Source organism: Ctenocephalides felis, unplaced genomic scaffold (assembly GCF_003426905.1).
Source record: "Ctenocephalides felis isolate EL2017-DRISC unplaced genomic scaffold, ASM342690v1 CF-g0.4_SCAFFOLD_01170, whole genome shotgun sequence".
Classification (NCBI taxonomy): Eukaryota; Metazoa; Arthropoda; class Insecta; order Siphonaptera; family Pulicidae; genus Ctenocephalides; species Ctenocephalides felis.
In genome coordinates this window covers 12,828,464-12,845,756 of record NW_020537324.1, presented here as the reverse complement: position 1 = coordinate 12,845,756, position 17,293 = coordinate 12,828,464, and the positions used below count along the sequence as shown (strand labels likewise).

The following is a 17,293-nucleotide window of genomic DNA, read 5'->3' as shown; positions in this document are numbered from 1 at the left end:
ATATGGATGGATCGACCGCTGGGTTACCATCTAAAAAGTAGAAAGAAAAGGAGAAGTTTCAGGCAAGCAGCTTAGAGCTCTGATTGCTGTTAAATATGAGAATAAAAAATATATATTTGCAAGGAAAATAGGCCTTTCAAGGCTTTGCTGCACTACCCGTTTTAGAAAGACATGGGATTACTTTCTAATAGGATTCTGTATAAGGCAAAACATAAAATAAAACTAGTTGAGTGTATGGCATCGTGCTTAAGGCAAATTGCTGGAACTTCCCGTACCGTAACGAAATATTCGAGAATACTGAATGTTTTGAAATAGATTATTATTAATATTGTAACATTGCCTAATATTTATAAGAATTATATAAACTGAATTGCAAAGTTCAAATTATTTGTTCAAAGTATATTAGAACTTTAGTCAGAATTAAAAAAAAAATCTGAATTATTTTCGATATACAAAAAAATTTTTTTTTGAAAAAAAAAAGATTGAAACAAAAATTTTTTTTCAAGATCAATTTTTGTTAAGACAAGCAGAAAGCTCTTTGAATCATTTAAATCGGACGCTTAGTTCTCTCAAAAACTGCCATTTTTTGCACATTTAGCTCCGTATCTTGAAATGGCTGGGCCTGCCTTTGCCAAAATCTGATAAACACTTCTCCCAATCAATACTAATTGAATGTTTTTAGAACATTAAAATCGGATGCTCCGTTCTCTCAAAAACTCGATTTCTATATTCTAAACGAGACTGGAAATTTGTATCCATACATACATACATACACACACACATCCATTTTTTCTGAGGTATGCCAAAATGTTCAGAAACCTTCAAAACGTCGAGAAATGAAAAAATTTTCAATTTCGATTTTCGGCCCATTACAATAACTTACCCTACGGGAAGTTAATAAAAACTATGTCTCAGATAATAAAAACAATCAAAAATAAAAACTATGTCTCTGATAGTAAGAACAATTATTGCCTTCCTAACAACGTAGTTCTTAGAAATATGCAGTGCTCTAAACATTTATATAACATGTAAAAGTTCTGACTGCAGATAATAAAAAAATATAATAAAATATACTAATTTGTAGCCTGACAAATTATAATATCAGTTAATGATAGGATCAGTACTGATGAAAATATTAGAAAAACAGGGGGGCGCAATGCAAAAAGGTTGGAAATTACTGTATCTTATCTTCAAGTTATTTGGAAATCAATTTTCTATCAAATTTTTTTTATTAGTTTGCCACATATATGAAAATTCAGTTCATGGTTTAACAAAAACAAAAAAACAATAGTGAAATATTACTAGTCTTAAGTTTAACCTAAGTAATTGAATTATGAGATATAGCTCAAAATTTACATTATTGGTAAACAATATTGAATCATAATTGTTTATGAAGAAAATAATGCTGTTATCATTTCATCTTCAAAACATTCATGGACCTTAACGATTGAAAATTCATGCTCCCAAGTAATTCAATATACAAAGTATAAAAATGCTCCACCGAGGTCTAAAAATTTCGGCAAATATAATTCAATTACCAATACTTTTGGTATTGAATTTCCTCGATGCCGTACTGGTAATTGTGCTCGATACGAATGTCGAAGGATAATTATGAAAATGGAATAAATAAGGGCTAGAAGGAGTATGAGGTTAAAAACAAAGTGGGGATAGAGATATGTTGACATCGAACCTTTGTGTTGGAAAATATGAAATCGTGGAGAGCTCTATATGGCTATTGGAAAAGGTGGGGGATAAAACATGCACGTGGGGATGTGTTCGAATTGCCATACGGAATTATCTGAATAAGAGGTTAAAAAGCTCTAACAATAACAGGAATTAACAAAACCTGGATACAGAAAATTATGTAATACATTGTATTACTTTATTGAAGAATAGAAAATTATTATATTACAAGAATTCATACCTGGACGTCCAATCAGTAGATTGACATTCGATTGAAACATTCTAAGTACTTCCGAAAATTTGCTAATGTTCCATATGGGATAGGTATAAAAATCATACAGATATAAAAAAAACAAACCAGAAATAATACGCTTTTTTATTGAACTGGATAATTTTTTCTCTAATAATCAATCATAAAATATAGAATGAATAATAATCATTCTGGAGTAACTAAGTTAGAAGTAAAAGCTAATCCTGTTACTTTTTAAGAGAATTAAAGTATTTTTTCTATTTTATTTTATATATTTTATTTATATTTTTGCAATTTTAAAATTAAAAATTGTATTTTTAACATTTACCAGTGCTTCCTGAAATTCAAATCAATTAATTTATTTTTATCTTTACGACCAATTCATTCAGTATAAACATATAATAAAAGATAAACTGATCAATGATGATTACAACATCCGTTAAGCAAAACTAACTAGAGAATATACAGAATTAGATATCATAAAACTCTGGAAATATTATTGAACGTTTCTCAGATTTGTACATTTTATTTTATCAAACGAAGGATTAGCAATCTTGAAAAGGAATTTATAATAAGTAACAACAAAATGAGAATTGAAAGATTAATTAAAACTATAAAATTAGCTTTGAGTAGATAATTAAAAATTAAGTATGGACATATATGCAATACAAAATAGTATTAATAATACAAACTAGAATTTAATTTTAAAAGAAATAAGGGGCTCGCCCGTATGTAAGGATTAAGAGCGACGGGACCTGAATCAGAGGTCCCGGATTCGATACCCACTTCGAGCAGCCTGTTGTCAGGCAGCAGTGACAACGATTTTCACTTGAAAATATAGATAGCAATATGTTTCCAAGTGAAAATAGCCCTTGCCCGGCATTGCTGCACCAATAAAAAGTCAGCCCTATTAGATTAATTCTAATAACAAAAATCATCAAATATGGATGGATTAACCATTGAGTTACCATCTAAAAAATACGAAGTAAGAAGAAGTTTCAGCCCAACAGCTCATAAGACGTAAGGTTCTGATTGCTGTTAAAATGAACAAATAAAAAAAAAGGAACAAAATGTATCTACAGGGACAAATTGAAAATTAAGAGCTTTAATAAAAAAAAATATAATTAGCAGTCAGTAGGTAATGCAAAAGTCTTCAAAAGATTTAAAATTGAATACATAAAATATAAAATACTAACAAGAATAATAGTAAAATAGTTCGCTGTTTTTTTTTCTAAAAGCCAATATAGTTGTATTAATGTACATAATATAACTTAATTTTCCGAAAAAATTCCACTGGTTGTAGAAAAAGAGTGTATATAAAAAACGGCATACGGTCGATAATAATTGTGGCATTAAACGTAAATAATACATTAGACTTGTTTGTTCTTTTCCTCATGTATATAATTAGGGTGTACATATAGATAGGAACGTGGGACATGCGAATAGCAGGTTCACATATACGTTAGAAAATCGATAGAAAATTGATTGAAATGGACTAGAAAGACTGTCAGGCCGCTGACCAATTGATAAATTACAGCCAAGGATAAAATAAAAAAAAAACCAAATCCCACAAGAAATTGATAAATTAATTTAACGCTTTGCAAAAAAAATTGTTATGAATTATGTCATGATTTCAGTGACCAGACAGAGCCACATGCTTTTATTTATTACAAGTTATTCCAGACTCGTATGTAAATTAAACAGACACATATATGCGATGTTTTGCTTCAACAATTTCATTTGTATGACGCAAAATAATATTGTTTCAAAATTAATTTTTACAAGTGTGAGTGAATTTTATGTTGAACTGCTTGTCTTGTTTAATAAAAGATAAGCGGCGCTATCAGCGAGTTGAAAACTCTGCCAAAACGTATATCGTCCAAAAATAAAATATTATTATTGTGTGATATAAACTTTTGAACATTATGGTTTCGTTTATAGGTCAATTATTTTGTGGATGTTTTCAAAACGCATTAACGAAGACTATATCGTAGAATAAATGATAACTAAAATTATCGCAATGATAAAAAAATATGAATAACATCTCTGACTCTATGCTTGCCAATGTAAACGAATTTTGCATAATATAAATAAACATGGACTATATGCCACTTTCAAACGATATAATATCAATATAATTATAACTAGTGGAGCGCATGGCATCGTTCCTTAAGGCAAATTGCTGGAACTTCCCATACCAAAATTTTTTTTTAAAAAGATTAACATTTTTGAAAAAAATTTACTCTGAAAATTAGATTTTAGAAAAACAAATTTTTGACAAAAATTTACGTTTGAAAAAAAAAAAGACTTTTTGAAGAAAAGTGTATTTTGAAATATTTCGGAAATTCTGAACTTTTTTTCAAAGCAAGCGTAGGAATGTAAACAAAATTTATACCTATTGTTAAAATCTCTATAAAATATCTGATAAATTGATGTGCATATGTCTAATGATCATTTTTGACCGCCAGATGGCATTTTTTCTCCGAAACCGCTAGACCTACCTTCATGAAAATTTGATCAGTTCTTCATCTTGATAATACAAGTAAAATGTTTTTTGATTTTTCAAATCGGACGCTCCGTTCTCTTAAAAACTGAGTTACCGTTTTTGGCACTTTTTGCCCCATATCTTCGGAACGGCTAGACCTGCCTTTGCCAAAAACTAATCAGTACGTCTCCTTATCAATACGAATCGAATGTTTTTTGAATTATTCAAATCGCTTCATCCGTGTTCCCGAAATCGTCGACGAAAATTTGTACCAGAACACACATACACACACGCACACACATACACACACGCACACACATACATCCATTTTTTTTCTAAGGTATGCCTACGGGAAGTTAACAATATTATAAAAGAACACTCGTTATGATTTTATCTGATTTTCAGAAAAAAATTCCGTAGCAGATTTAGTTCAAATATTGGTATTCAAATATATTAAAATCCAATCCATCATAATCTATAAATCTCATACATGAGAGTAGGTTATTATTTAACAATCAATATCTGCTATTATATTTCCCTTAACATTCAGACCCCAACTCAAAGTCTCGAATAGTAGATTTTGATGGGTTTTGAAAGTGTATCGAATCAAGGGCATTTCAGAGAATGACAATCTATCGGCGGGCTAACTTCCTACTCCCAATTTCATACATGGGCAACTTTTAACAGTACAGTGCAACCGTGAAAAGCTCATCGTCGGCCTTATTATATGACCTCATGTGCGGTAATCAGAGCTTTTCGTAATAAATAAAAATAAGGATTACAAGAATAAAAATTGTATCCTTGTATAAATTAAAATTGTATAAATTGAACCAACATAAATATGCTTCGATGAGCTACTTATAAGTAATAAATAATAATCATTTGAAAGTTATAATAATTCCCTCAAAAAAAGAAGAATTACATAGACAATATTCTGTTCCTTTAGGCGCTATGAGTCGATCAGGATATAATTTGGCATAAGCTACTGATAAGACAAAGATAATTTATATTTTAACACTTATTCTGAATAATCAGAACATTGACCTATCAAAATATCTGAATGTAGCAGTGATATTCGTAATACTACTGAAACCAATTTCATTTTCGTTTTAAACCGATGTGTCCAGTTATTAATATGATAACCGAATTACCATAAACGAAAATTTCATTATTATCTAATAACATATTTTATGCATATTGATGAAAAGAGCATTTAATTTCATTACACTACATAAAATGATTGATATTTCATTTCATTATGCATCGCCTAGTGACCCTTTCCTTGATGTATTGGAAATACATTTGCCCTGACTATCAACAAAGTATACTAATACAGTCAATATCTTCGATATGACAAGTTTGTGATCTAATGATTTATGAACGAGCATATATGAAACTTCTATCAAATGAGTTTCTATGGCTACACAATTGCACAACAAGCCATATACGCAGTAGTTTGTGAACGCAATTATTAGGATACAAAATATTTATAACGCGCTATTATAAATTGAACACAATCCAAATTAATAGTTTGATTAAATAATTTAACAAAATTATTTCCGTAATGACTATTTTAATAATGTTGATTGTACGACTTATTTAATGTATTAATTATAATTTATTTTCGAATAGTAAATGCTCAATATATACACACCTCATTAAAATTTCATCTTCCCTTAACTGAATAAGTTTTTATTGAAAAAATAAGCAAGTCTTTAATTATAAAAGTTCCTTCATTTCATACATTTTCCAACGCACAGAACTGCAATTATATATTACACGAAAGTATTATATATTCTGTATCATCTGCTCAATAGAATCTAATTCCCAGAAATTATCTATCAATTACAGTGTCTAATCCTGGTTAATTTCCAAATAATAGGGGCTGAGTAGAATAGTAAATTGTATTGAGGAATCTACTTCATGATACAACCATAAATTTATAATAACTTAAGTACATATCGTTTCTTCGTAAAACTATTTCCCATGTATAATAATGCATTAATAAAATACCATCGTTTACAACAAGCAATGTTTTAAAATTCTACAGCTTAAAATTCCACAACTTCCTATATATAAAACAAAAAGTTGATAATGTAGCAAACATTAGTAGCATTCTTCATAATAAATTTCTAATAGAATTTAAATATCAGTCACGAAATATAAAATCACGTGGGGGAGGAGTAGGTCTAGTAAGATATCACGTTTATTTATTCCTTACCTGAGTTTAAAAAAAAAAACAAGATTAAAAAAAATATAAAAGTTAACGTTTTTTCTAGATACCAAAAAAAATATAAGCAATGTTGGGAGGGGGGAGAAGTAATTTTAAATATCACTACGTATCCACCAAGGGAGGAGGAGGGGTCCAAAAATCACCCCCTGGGTAACTTACTTTCAAATTGATATTAACCAAAGTATTTAGTATCGTTTAGATACCAATTTTAATTAGAACTGAAAATATTTTTCTAATTTAACGGAGAAGATAATTTATTCGATGTGAAAATCGATTATTTGATAGTGATGATCAATCGCACAGAACTATCACATTGTATGATAACTGCGTTAGCTTAGGAAACTGATCAATGTCACAAAAAAAAGCGAATGATATTGCAAAATGTATAATAATATATTATGGCAATAATTTAATTTAATATATAAAATGCCACTAAATAATTCTATTGCGGTTTTAAAAATACCATTCGAACTAATTTTGCAAATAATATCGTAAAATCAATATTTTTCCAGGTATCGACACCATTTGCTCAAGTTGGAAAATAATGTAGCGGTTTGCTAGAAAATCGCATAAAATATTAAACGAAGAAGTCGTGCGTCAGAAAATAAATTACAGGTTAGAGTTTCATCATCGGAGAGCGGGTGAACTAAACGTGGAGAGAACAGTTGGATAACAAAGCCGTAAGGGGTGGCGAAGGCACGCCACTGCTCAATAGAGGTCTTATGTCAAAACTATTACAGTAACGAAACTTGAATTATTAAAAACCACTGTGGGGTACAAATAATACGATGAATAGAAAGTCATGCAATGAATTATTTTTTTATCGAAAAGCCTATATAAATATAGATTTTATTCTTAGCGCTACAAACATATTTGCTCTTCAAAATTATTATTTTTCTTCCATTTATCCATAAGAGCAACCATTTAATATGCATATGGCAAAGTTTGGACTTAGAAAAATGTCACACCAAGAATTTACAATGTTCAAAATCATTTAATATGGGCTGTCCGTCCCCTTCTTGAGGAAATATTAAGGGGGTATTCTAGTGTAAAGCGATGTATTTTAGGTCATTTTTAAAGTGTCGTAAAAGAAAGCAATAAATGTTTTTACTATCCACTTTTTTACCTCTTGTTTATTAATATTATTAAAATACAAAACAAAAATTAAAAAATAAAAAAGTTGAAAATTGTAAAAACTGGTAGCTGATGAAGTGGGTGGTCTCAAAAAATTGGCACCTCAGTCTTGACATGATTTCAGCCCTCCTAACCACACGAAATAAAAGAAACAAAAAGATTATGAATCTACAATGATATCGCAATAGTCCGAACTAGCGATGAGTAAAAAAATGTTTTTTTACAAATTGGCGACTGTTTTAGAAAAAAGTGCTTTTTTACTGGTTTTTTGAGTTTCTAGAATTTTTTAAAAATAGTAAAAATTGGAATTTGGAGATAATCCTAGTTCGGGCTATAGATAGGTCTATAAACAAGACTCTTTGAACATTTCAAGTGAATCGGTCGAGTAGAACTCGAGAAATCGTGTCAACAGTACTGAAAAAGTCTGTTCTGAGAAAAACGCATTTAAAGTTTTGCGTGAAGCCAAACCAGTATGGAGACCGAGTCAGTAAAATACCTATATCTCCGAAAATAATTCAAATTTTCAAAAACCTTCTCGTACCCATATTCTTAGATAGTAAAACTTTGAAAATATGAAATAAAAAAAATCGATTTTTTTTATTTGAATTTCCTGCAATCATTGGCCACAAAGTGAATTATTTCAATTTTATATTAATTAAATGAAAGAATAGATGTATAATTTACTTTTTAACTGTTATCAATAGTTCGCAAAAAAGAAAACATCCCCATATCCCCGAAACTTTGAATAAAATAAATTAAGAAAATTTTAAATATATATATATTTTTTAAACCTCTTACTTACAAAGTTTGAAAATAATACTAGCTAACCAGAATACGCCGAATTAATAAATAACAATAAAATTATTTTTGGTACTAGATAAAATTATTTTAGGGAACTAGATGTGTGTGAGAAAGTATTAAGTAATTACTTAATTAAATACGATTGTCAGAAAATTAAAAATTTAGTGATGATCCAGTATTGACTTAATTTTTATATTTTGAAGATTTTCTCCTGCTGAATTGTGGCACTCATCTAGTGTGGAAAATAATACTAACAAATAATTATATTTATTATTTTTATTTATCGCATTGACTGCATAAATTTGAATAATTTATATATCATCATTGATGTTATGCCCGATTACTAGACCTTATTAATACATATGTCAGCATCAAGTTCAGAATCATACAATATATACATATATATATATATATATATATATATATATATATATATATAATTTCATAACACTTGTCTCACTGTATGTGAGCAATAGTTTTTTTTATAAAAATATTACAACACATTAGTGATATGTTAGGCTTGTGAAATGTTGATAGTCAATAATGAGATAACATCTGGAATAAATAATTTTTAATGAACAGTAAAATGAGCGTATGTAATATTATTTACATCCAGTTTGGAGTAGTAAAAACAATTTAGTTAGAGAGATTATCTAATAAATCATATTTATTTTAGACTTCCGGTCCCAAAAAAATCAAATAAATATTAAATCATATACTGAACAAATATTGCATCGAACATGTAAAACTTCGAAATATTCGTAATAAAATGGATTATATACCCCGAACATAAAAAATCGACATTAATAACAGATAGGTAAGTTGTCTTCAATTTTCTCCTTCCACTAATGTGGGCTAGTTTGTGGGGCGAAATGGTCACTGCCTGTCCGAACACAATGGTTTGAATAAGAACACAACCGTAAACAAATGATCGCCTTGGTAACGAGCGCGTGTTTGTGGTTACCTATCACAGGATCCCCCCACTTCAACCCCGCGGAGTCGTAAAAACGCAGACTGACCATCCTCCACCCAATAAACCACAAAGGGTTGAACAGAAAATTGTCGAACAAAAACCCAATAGATAGATAAATTAGGCGCAGAAAATACTTTTTAAATATTATGAAAGCGGTTTTAGGGAAAAGTTAATATTGAAAGTAATAAATGAATTGACTGATTATGTTTTAGGAAGGATATTTTATAGAAACAGTAATATTGGTGAGAATATAGGAAACCAAAAGACTTCATATATAATTATTGTGAAGGATTGATTTAGGATTTTAACGGATATGATTAAGGATATAACCAAAACCCGAATATAAAGAAAAACACCAAGATTAATAATAAGAAATAATATAAATCTTTACATATCGGCAAAAATGTAAATGCCTGAATATGCATTAATGCATAAACCTTAAGAGATTTTGATCAGGCTCCCATAATAAGTTTTTGATAATAAAATTAGAAAAATAATATAGAAAAAATTAAAACTATTCAATAAACCCCTACGTATGCCTAAGAGAAAATAAAGATCAATACTTTGCGACATGAATATAACAAAAATCGCAAAAATTTTGACATGATATAGATTATTATATGAATTACATTACTACGTATTAACTACGTATTTAACCAAAACTTATTTATATACAACACCAACTCATTTTGAAAATATTTACTAAATCCTTTCAACAATACCAAATGATCCAACATCCAACTAGAATTAATTCATACATTCAAGTTAAATTGTTTTGTCGGTCTCAAAATAAAATTACTACAATAGAACACGAATCAAGTGAATCCATTTTAATATTTGAGCATCGACCAAAAAATTTATTCTAACCTTACACATCAATTTCAAACAAAATTTAATATTTGTTAATTAAGGTACATTCAAGGTATTAACAATATTGCAATATTGAATATTATTATTAGCATGTGTGATTATTTAGAAAAATATACTTAAAATCTAGGAAGTATTAAAATACCGGCTCAGTATTGTATTAGCTTAGGGCAAAAGATAAAGTAAAAACAAAAGAAGCATTTATAGCAGATGGCGTATTAATAATACTTATATAGATATACTTACGCAGTTATAATTTGTTCACTTTTTGTTTTTAACTCACTACAATTTACTTTAAATGAAAAAAACGCTAATTCACTGTATTAATTGACTATCGTTCGATAACACTCAAAATGGCGTCCTCCATAAGTGTCCTTTCTTGTGTATGAAGTCTGAACTTGTACATCAATGCAAGAGAAGACACCAACTAAAAATAACGAATATAAATCGAAATTTGCGAAATTAAAAATTCGTGATGATCAGATAAGTTACAATATTTTGTAATTCTTTTAAATTAAATATCCAAAGTTTTAATATTATAAAATTGAAAAAAAAACACATGGAGAATTTGGATAAACAAATTTTTGAACATGAAAAGAAATTATATATTTTGAAAGAACAGTATAGAAATTTTGATTGTGACAAATTAAAAAAACAGCTGCAAGTAATCTATTTTTCCTTATATATTAAATCTATTTTACATATTACATTGATTTTTAACTTATTTTAAAATAGTTTTGCTTTCGGAGTTTTTAAGGAAACATCCATCATACAATTATCATTTGAAACCGCTTATAGACAATTTGGTTTTATTATTTAAAGATTATATATTGCTATATTATGTGTTTACAATTTACATAAAGCATTTTTCTGTTTTTCAAAGTTTTATTATAAATACATTAACACAAAAATCATTTAAATATAATAACCAATAATAATTCTCTAATGTTTTGTTTCTCGAAGTACCACATAAAATTGAAGTAATAGAATGTTTTTATCAATAGGATATAAAATTGCAAAAACATAAACTCAAGTATATGACAATGAAACTACAACTAGCGGCAACAATGGAAGAAGAAAAAAACACGAGTAATGAAATTAAACAAAAAATTCTTAAAGAATCATTTGATGAGTACACAAATAAAGCAAAAGGTATAATGTTAAAACTTGTATAAAACCATTACAGTAGTTTAATATAAACTGCATCAAATAGAATGTTCTTCAAGATTAAAAACGGATATAATAGAAAAGCGAGGTAAAGAAAAGCTATCAGAGATTAATAAGGATAATGCAGATCTGAAGTTGAAACTACAGGCAGCAACAGACTCAAAAGACAATATGAATTTGAAACTATGTCAAATGGAAAGTAATCACACTATATTACAGGTAAATGTTTAAATTTGAAATAATATCAAATCTTTATAAAAGCACTTCTTTATAATGTTGATAAATTTTAGAATAGAAATGCTGCAATACTTATTCGTCTTCGAAAAAGTCTACATGATGCTGAATGTGAAAGAAGAGCAATAAAAGAAAAATTATACAGTCTGAAACTGTCAAAATAAAATAATTTAAATTTATTATACTTATATTCATATTCGTGTTTTTTCTATATGACACTTAACTGTTTCGTTTAGTGCATTAAGTTTCAAAGTCTGAATTTGTATCCGTTTCTGAACATCATCTAATTTTTGACATAGTTGTGTCACCTTGCTTTCTGTACTTTTAGTATCTTTCAATTTTTTCATCAGTTCATTTTCCAAAAACGATTTATATAACAGTTTATAATTAGTTGATTTATTTAGCAATTGTTGTTTAATATCTCCACACTTAGGCCTCCTGCAAAAATCATATTGGGTGCTATAATTTGATATTATTTCCAGTACCAAATCTTTGAATGGTATCGCAGAATAAACCATTTTCATTAAATCTTTACTTTATTTTATATAAATAAAACTTTTGGACTAACCATAAAACAGTGCTATTTGTGTATGTAGTCTTTTGAATTATATTTCCTAAAATAGCTATTTTTTTGTGAATACGATCTTGCTTCCAAGCTGCTTTCAAATCATAGCTGATGTTAACATACATATTTTCAGCAATCTCATTTGCCAAGTCATTTCTTGAATTGCTATCTTCAATGAATTTGCCACATTCTATAAATTTTATTCTGCAATATTTTATTAACTTAGTTTAATACAAATAAAAGAGGAAAACAATGTGAAATTATCTTTTACCTATAAGCTTCAGTGTATAATTTTACTATTTTCAATAACTCTGTGAGCTCATTTAATTTATTAATCGATTCTGTGTTAGAAAGCGTGGCAGTAATGCCAGTGTCATTTGTATCACCCATTATTACTTTTTATGAAACTTTTAGCTGATCATGAAGTAAAAATCTGTTTAACTGTCAAAAATGGTCTCAAACAAACAGAAGCAAGTTATCCATAGCTAAATCTTTCATAGATGAGCTTTGTATCGAAATTAGTTTGAAATAAATAAGACTGAATAAATTAAAACTCTCTAAAATGAATATAAATATTATAAATATTTTAATTACTAACAACTGAACTAAAAATCGATTTCTTTCTTTCTGGATCTTTTTAATAATCATATCGCCGGTTGTGGCAGCACTGATTATTTAAAAATTATATTTTTCTAATTATGGCAGAAAGCATATGTCAATTGTTGTATTAATTGGTTTTATCTATGTTGCTATGTGTCGTGTTTTTTGTGCTACGTTGAAAAACAATTTTATTTATATTCATAGCAATAAATTTTATGTCTAAGCACATTTTAAAATTGTTTGACTAGTTTGAAGAATCAAAATGTATCACCTTTTATATACAATAACCAACTAGAAATTTTATTTTGTTGTATTATTTCAAATATGAAACTATATTTATTGTTCTGCAATGAAACAAAGGCAAATGTAAATATATAAATGGTAGTTACCATAAACCTATTACAACTAACTTATATTTTTATTTGATATTTCAGTGTTTCTTTTAACAACATGAATAACTGCCAGTACTCTGATTGGGAAGATAACATAGTTGATAGTGTCCCTTTGCTACCAGTTCGTAATTCCTATGTTCCTACAGAAAGATCTTCTCCAAGTCGAAGAAATGTTGTAAGCAGCTATCGGCATGAGCAGTCCCATAACATCAACACACATACAGTGCAAAGGCCTGTCCTTGAAGCTCAAGTCCAAGAAACAGACACTTTACAAGCCATTGCTCTTAGATTTCATTGTTCGGTGAGTTACATTATTAAATAATTTGTTATAATATGCATACACATCATTCAATATGTATAAATTTGAATATATTTTTTGATTTTATTTATATCACAAATATGTTCTGTAAATTGTTGACTTGAAAATGTGTAATTATTTCTTGGTTTGCATGTGGGCAACAGCAACAATATGTTCAGTTGGTTCTATATAAACTTTCTAAAACAACATACTGCCCCTTTCCATAATAATGTTATCAGTTAACACATTTTTATGTTTATAGGTTGAAGAGCTGAAAAGGTTGAATAACATACATAGAGAAAATGAAATATTTGCCCGGTCTATATTGAAAATACCTATAACACCTCATACAATATTGTTAGGCAGCTTTCCACAGGTACATCAATCTAGCGGCAATAGTTCACCAAAATCAACTAGTGTTTTAAACAGCCATGAAAATTTACTATTGAATCCTCAAGAATTAAATGATAGATTATTAGTTGCACAGGCACCTGCAGATACATCTAGCAATAATGAAGCTAAGAATGGCAATGTTATAACTGTAAATGAAGTCATTTTTAATAGTGAAGTGGTTCCAAATGATCTGAGATCTAGTGATGGGAATGAACAATTGTCGGAACATCAAAATGTTAAAACGTTTCATTCATTTTTGAACTTAAATGGAATTGATTGTGGTATAAAATGGTATCACCTAATTCTTGTTGTATTGTTAATAGTTTCTATATCAATATATAATTTTTATAAGGCAAAGATATTCCTTGACAAGCATCATACTTCATAGGATTATGAAGTATTAGATATTCATTACTTTTGAATATTCTATTTAATATGAAATAATAAATTGATTCAAGTTATATTTACGTGAAACGAATGAATTGTTTCAATGAAATATTATTTTAATTAAAAGTCTAAATATGAAATGACACATATATAATTCTTCAAGTTAGTTTGCCAAACTTGTTATTTCTCAACAATAGTATAATATGATTAAACTAGTCTATTTGTTATGAATTGAATTCATTAATTTACTATATGGCGCTAATGCTAAACATGTGATTACCTTTAGCAAAGTTTTGTACGTAATGATAAAATAGATATTTTTATACAAAATTTAAGAATAATGTTGTGATAGATATATATGAATTATTGATATTCTAAATATTTGAAGTTCCGCATTATAATAAATAATTATTAGTTATGTACACTATCTAAAGAAAATAAATGAAGTATTTACATAAATGTAGTTTAATGTATCGAATGTTTGTAACATAATTTAAAAACTTGTAAATTTATTTAAAAAAAACTTGCATAAAGCAAATTACTTTATATTTGGACATATACAATGTGATTTGACACATTTCGAACTATTTTTTATTACTATTGGAAGGCGTAATTGACTCAAGTTCACTTTTCTACTTTCTGACGCATTATACATATGTGTATATGCATTTAACATTTAACAAAGAAAAGTTCTTAGATAATATCTACTTTCTGACGCATATACATATGTGTATATGCATTTAACATTTAACAAAGAAAAGTCCTTAGATAATATAGTAAGTAATTTATTTACATAGAAAAATACATTACCATGGCACTGGAAGTTACTATAATATGACAAATCTTACAAACTAAATAAATATATTTAAATCAACAAGTATTTAGTGAATAATACCTTATCTAAACACAAACAAAAAGTGAATATATTTGTTGCTTAATTTTTTTTAAAATTAGTATCAAATTCACAAAAGAATATGAAATTAAAATATTCCTTAAGTTATCCTGAAGAAGTTTGAAATATCAATTTATAGGCACGGAAGATAAAACCATCTCAAAACATCTTTTGTTTGTATACAAACTTAACAACCTTCAATAAATTCTTATTCTGGGGGTGGTGATGTTATTAATCTTTTGAATAGAAGAATATGTGGCTCAGGCTGATGTGTCATGTAATGAACCCATCCTTTAGATTGTTGTACACCAATGCTACGCCATTCTTGCTCACTCATAAGGTGAGTTTTAGGCACTAGTTTTTCCAATTCTTTTGGTAGCACTACGTGTCTGAAAATAAACAAAAATAACTTGCAAATTATCTGATTTTCAATTTGTACAATAATGCTTTTACAAAATACAAATATACTATTCGATGTAAACGTCAAAATTGGGAAAATAATACAAGTCGGCTTAGACTCACCTATATTCATATTTATCATCATAATACTTGTCCGAATAATATATATTTTTATGAGCCATGGTTACAGGAAAAATATATTTTTGTTTAATCTAGATATATATTCCTAAAATCCAACTAAAATAATAATAAATGCAACAAAATCGCCGAACGATTCGTTATGATGGATTCAACAAGTTTAACGGTCATGCAGGAAACCTAATAAAGTGAAAACTACTAGAAACTCTAGAACTAGAAATGTTTAAATATTATTTTAAAATGTATTATTATTTATTTTATTATTTTTACTATTATTTGCTTCTTTAAATCTTAAAAACAACTCACAAATAAAATATTTAATTATTTAATAAAATAAACTGCATTCAGTTGGTAAGAGTGTATTTGTATAAATCGTCAGGATAGTATTTTGACAGGCGAATAATATTTATTTATTAAATTAATGATGCAAGACGATTCAAATAGTGAGTCCACTTTTGAATTTGTTGATGATAAAAAGACTGATGATACATTAAAGTCAGGTATGATTCCTGACATGGTATTCGCATGCATCACAACTTAGAAAAGTTTTGATGATGTCGACAATTTTTTTTCAATTTCAGGAGACGCATTCAGTAGTTTGTCTTCTTCATCTTCTTTACTTGGATTACCCATGATGTCAACAGATTCATCTTTAACACCTTCCCCTGTCTTTGTAAATTCCAATTCAAACATTTTATCAGCTGTTGCTCCACCATCTGCACTGCCAAATTTCATAGCAACCCAACCAAGCTCAATTCCAACAACAGAAAATGTTCCTTCTACTGCAGCAACTAAAAATGATAAGCAGAGTTCAACGACATTTAGGTTCGATACATTTTAATAGCCAGGTTATCAATTAGTTCTATAGAATAACGGCTAATAAGAACCCATATATGTTTCTTCAAACAAGTACATTTTATTTTTAAACAACAATTTGAAGATTGTTTTCAACATCTTAGTAAACTTTGAGTAAAATGGATTATATAAAATTTACAGTGCTGCTATACCATCAAGTGAACCAGTTAAAAATAAGCTAGAATCTCAAGATTCAAGTGACAACAGCTACTCAAATAGCTTAATGCCTGGATCGGGTTTTAGGATGGGTGGTGAAAGGAGCTGTTTCTACTGGAGGAATTTTGCATAGAGTGCAGAGAAAAAGGCAAAAAACTCAGTTGATACTATGATAACAACCTTGGATCCACAAATGAGGGAATTCATATGTAATTACCGAAATATGTTACTTATTGCTTTTGTAATAATTTTATATCTAACTTTGTTTATAGATTCTGGTGGTGATTTGGAATTAGTTGTTGCATCTGATAAAGAAGTAAAAATTTCTCCAATTAGAGAAGCATTTCAGATGACCTTTGGTAAAGAAGTACTGTAAGGTGTGCACTTTTGA

At 28.3% G+C, this 17,293-nt stretch overlaps 5 protein-coding genes and 1 pseudogene across 5 annotated transcripts in view; 3 read left to right on the top strand and 3 right to left on the bottom strand.

The window, feature by feature from the left end:
- LOC113368290 (protein TSSC4-like) overlaps positions 1-17,293 on the bottom strand; it is a 37,165-nt gene that overhangs the window by 11,287 nt on the left and 8,585 nt on the right. The window lies entirely within an intron of this gene.
- LOC113366828 lies at positions 11,049-11,991 on the top strand. Its single transcript, XM_026608480.1, has 4 exons — positions 11,049-11,090; positions 11,431-11,578; positions 11,640-11,812; positions 11,884-11,991. The coding sequence occupies exons 2-4, from the start codon at positions 11,464-11,466 to the stop codon at positions 11,989-11,991; spliced, it is 396 nt and encodes a 131-aa protein (XP_026464265.1). The 5' UTR covers positions 11,049-11,090; positions 11,431-11,463.
- On the bottom strand, positions 12,019-12,974 carry LOC113366827. The gene is made up of 3 exons (XM_026608479.1): positions 12,664-12,974; positions 12,396-12,596; positions 12,019-12,265 (listed from the first exon to the last, which is right to left on the bottom strand). Exons 1-3 carry the CDS (start codon positions 12,780-12,782, stop codon positions 12,019-12,021), a joined length of 567 nt encoding a protein of 188 aa, XP_026464264.1. The 5' UTR covers positions 12,783-12,974.
- LOC113366826 (lysM and putative peptidoglycan-binding domain-containing protein 3-like) lies at positions 13,202-14,463 on the top strand. Its single transcript, XM_026608478.1, has 3 exons — positions 13,202-13,358; positions 13,427-13,685; positions 13,945-14,463. The coding sequence occupies exons 1-3, from the start codon at positions 13,342-13,344 to the stop codon at positions 14,461-14,463; spliced, it is 795 nt and encodes a 264-aa protein (XP_026464263.1). The 5' UTR covers positions 13,202-13,341.
- Positions 15,410-15,935, bottom strand: LOC113368291 (cyclin-dependent kinases regulatory subunit-like). The gene is made up of 2 exons (XM_026609838.1): positions 15,877-15,935; positions 15,410-15,743 (listed from the first exon to the last, which is right to left on the bottom strand). The coding sequence occupies exons 1-2, from the start codon at positions 15,933-15,935 to the stop codon at positions 15,563-15,565; spliced, it is 240 nt and encodes a 79-aa protein (XP_026465623.1). The 3' UTR covers positions 15,410-15,562.
- Positions 16,255-17,293, top strand: part of LOC113366825 — a 2,227-nt pseudogene continuing 1,188 nt past the window's right edge.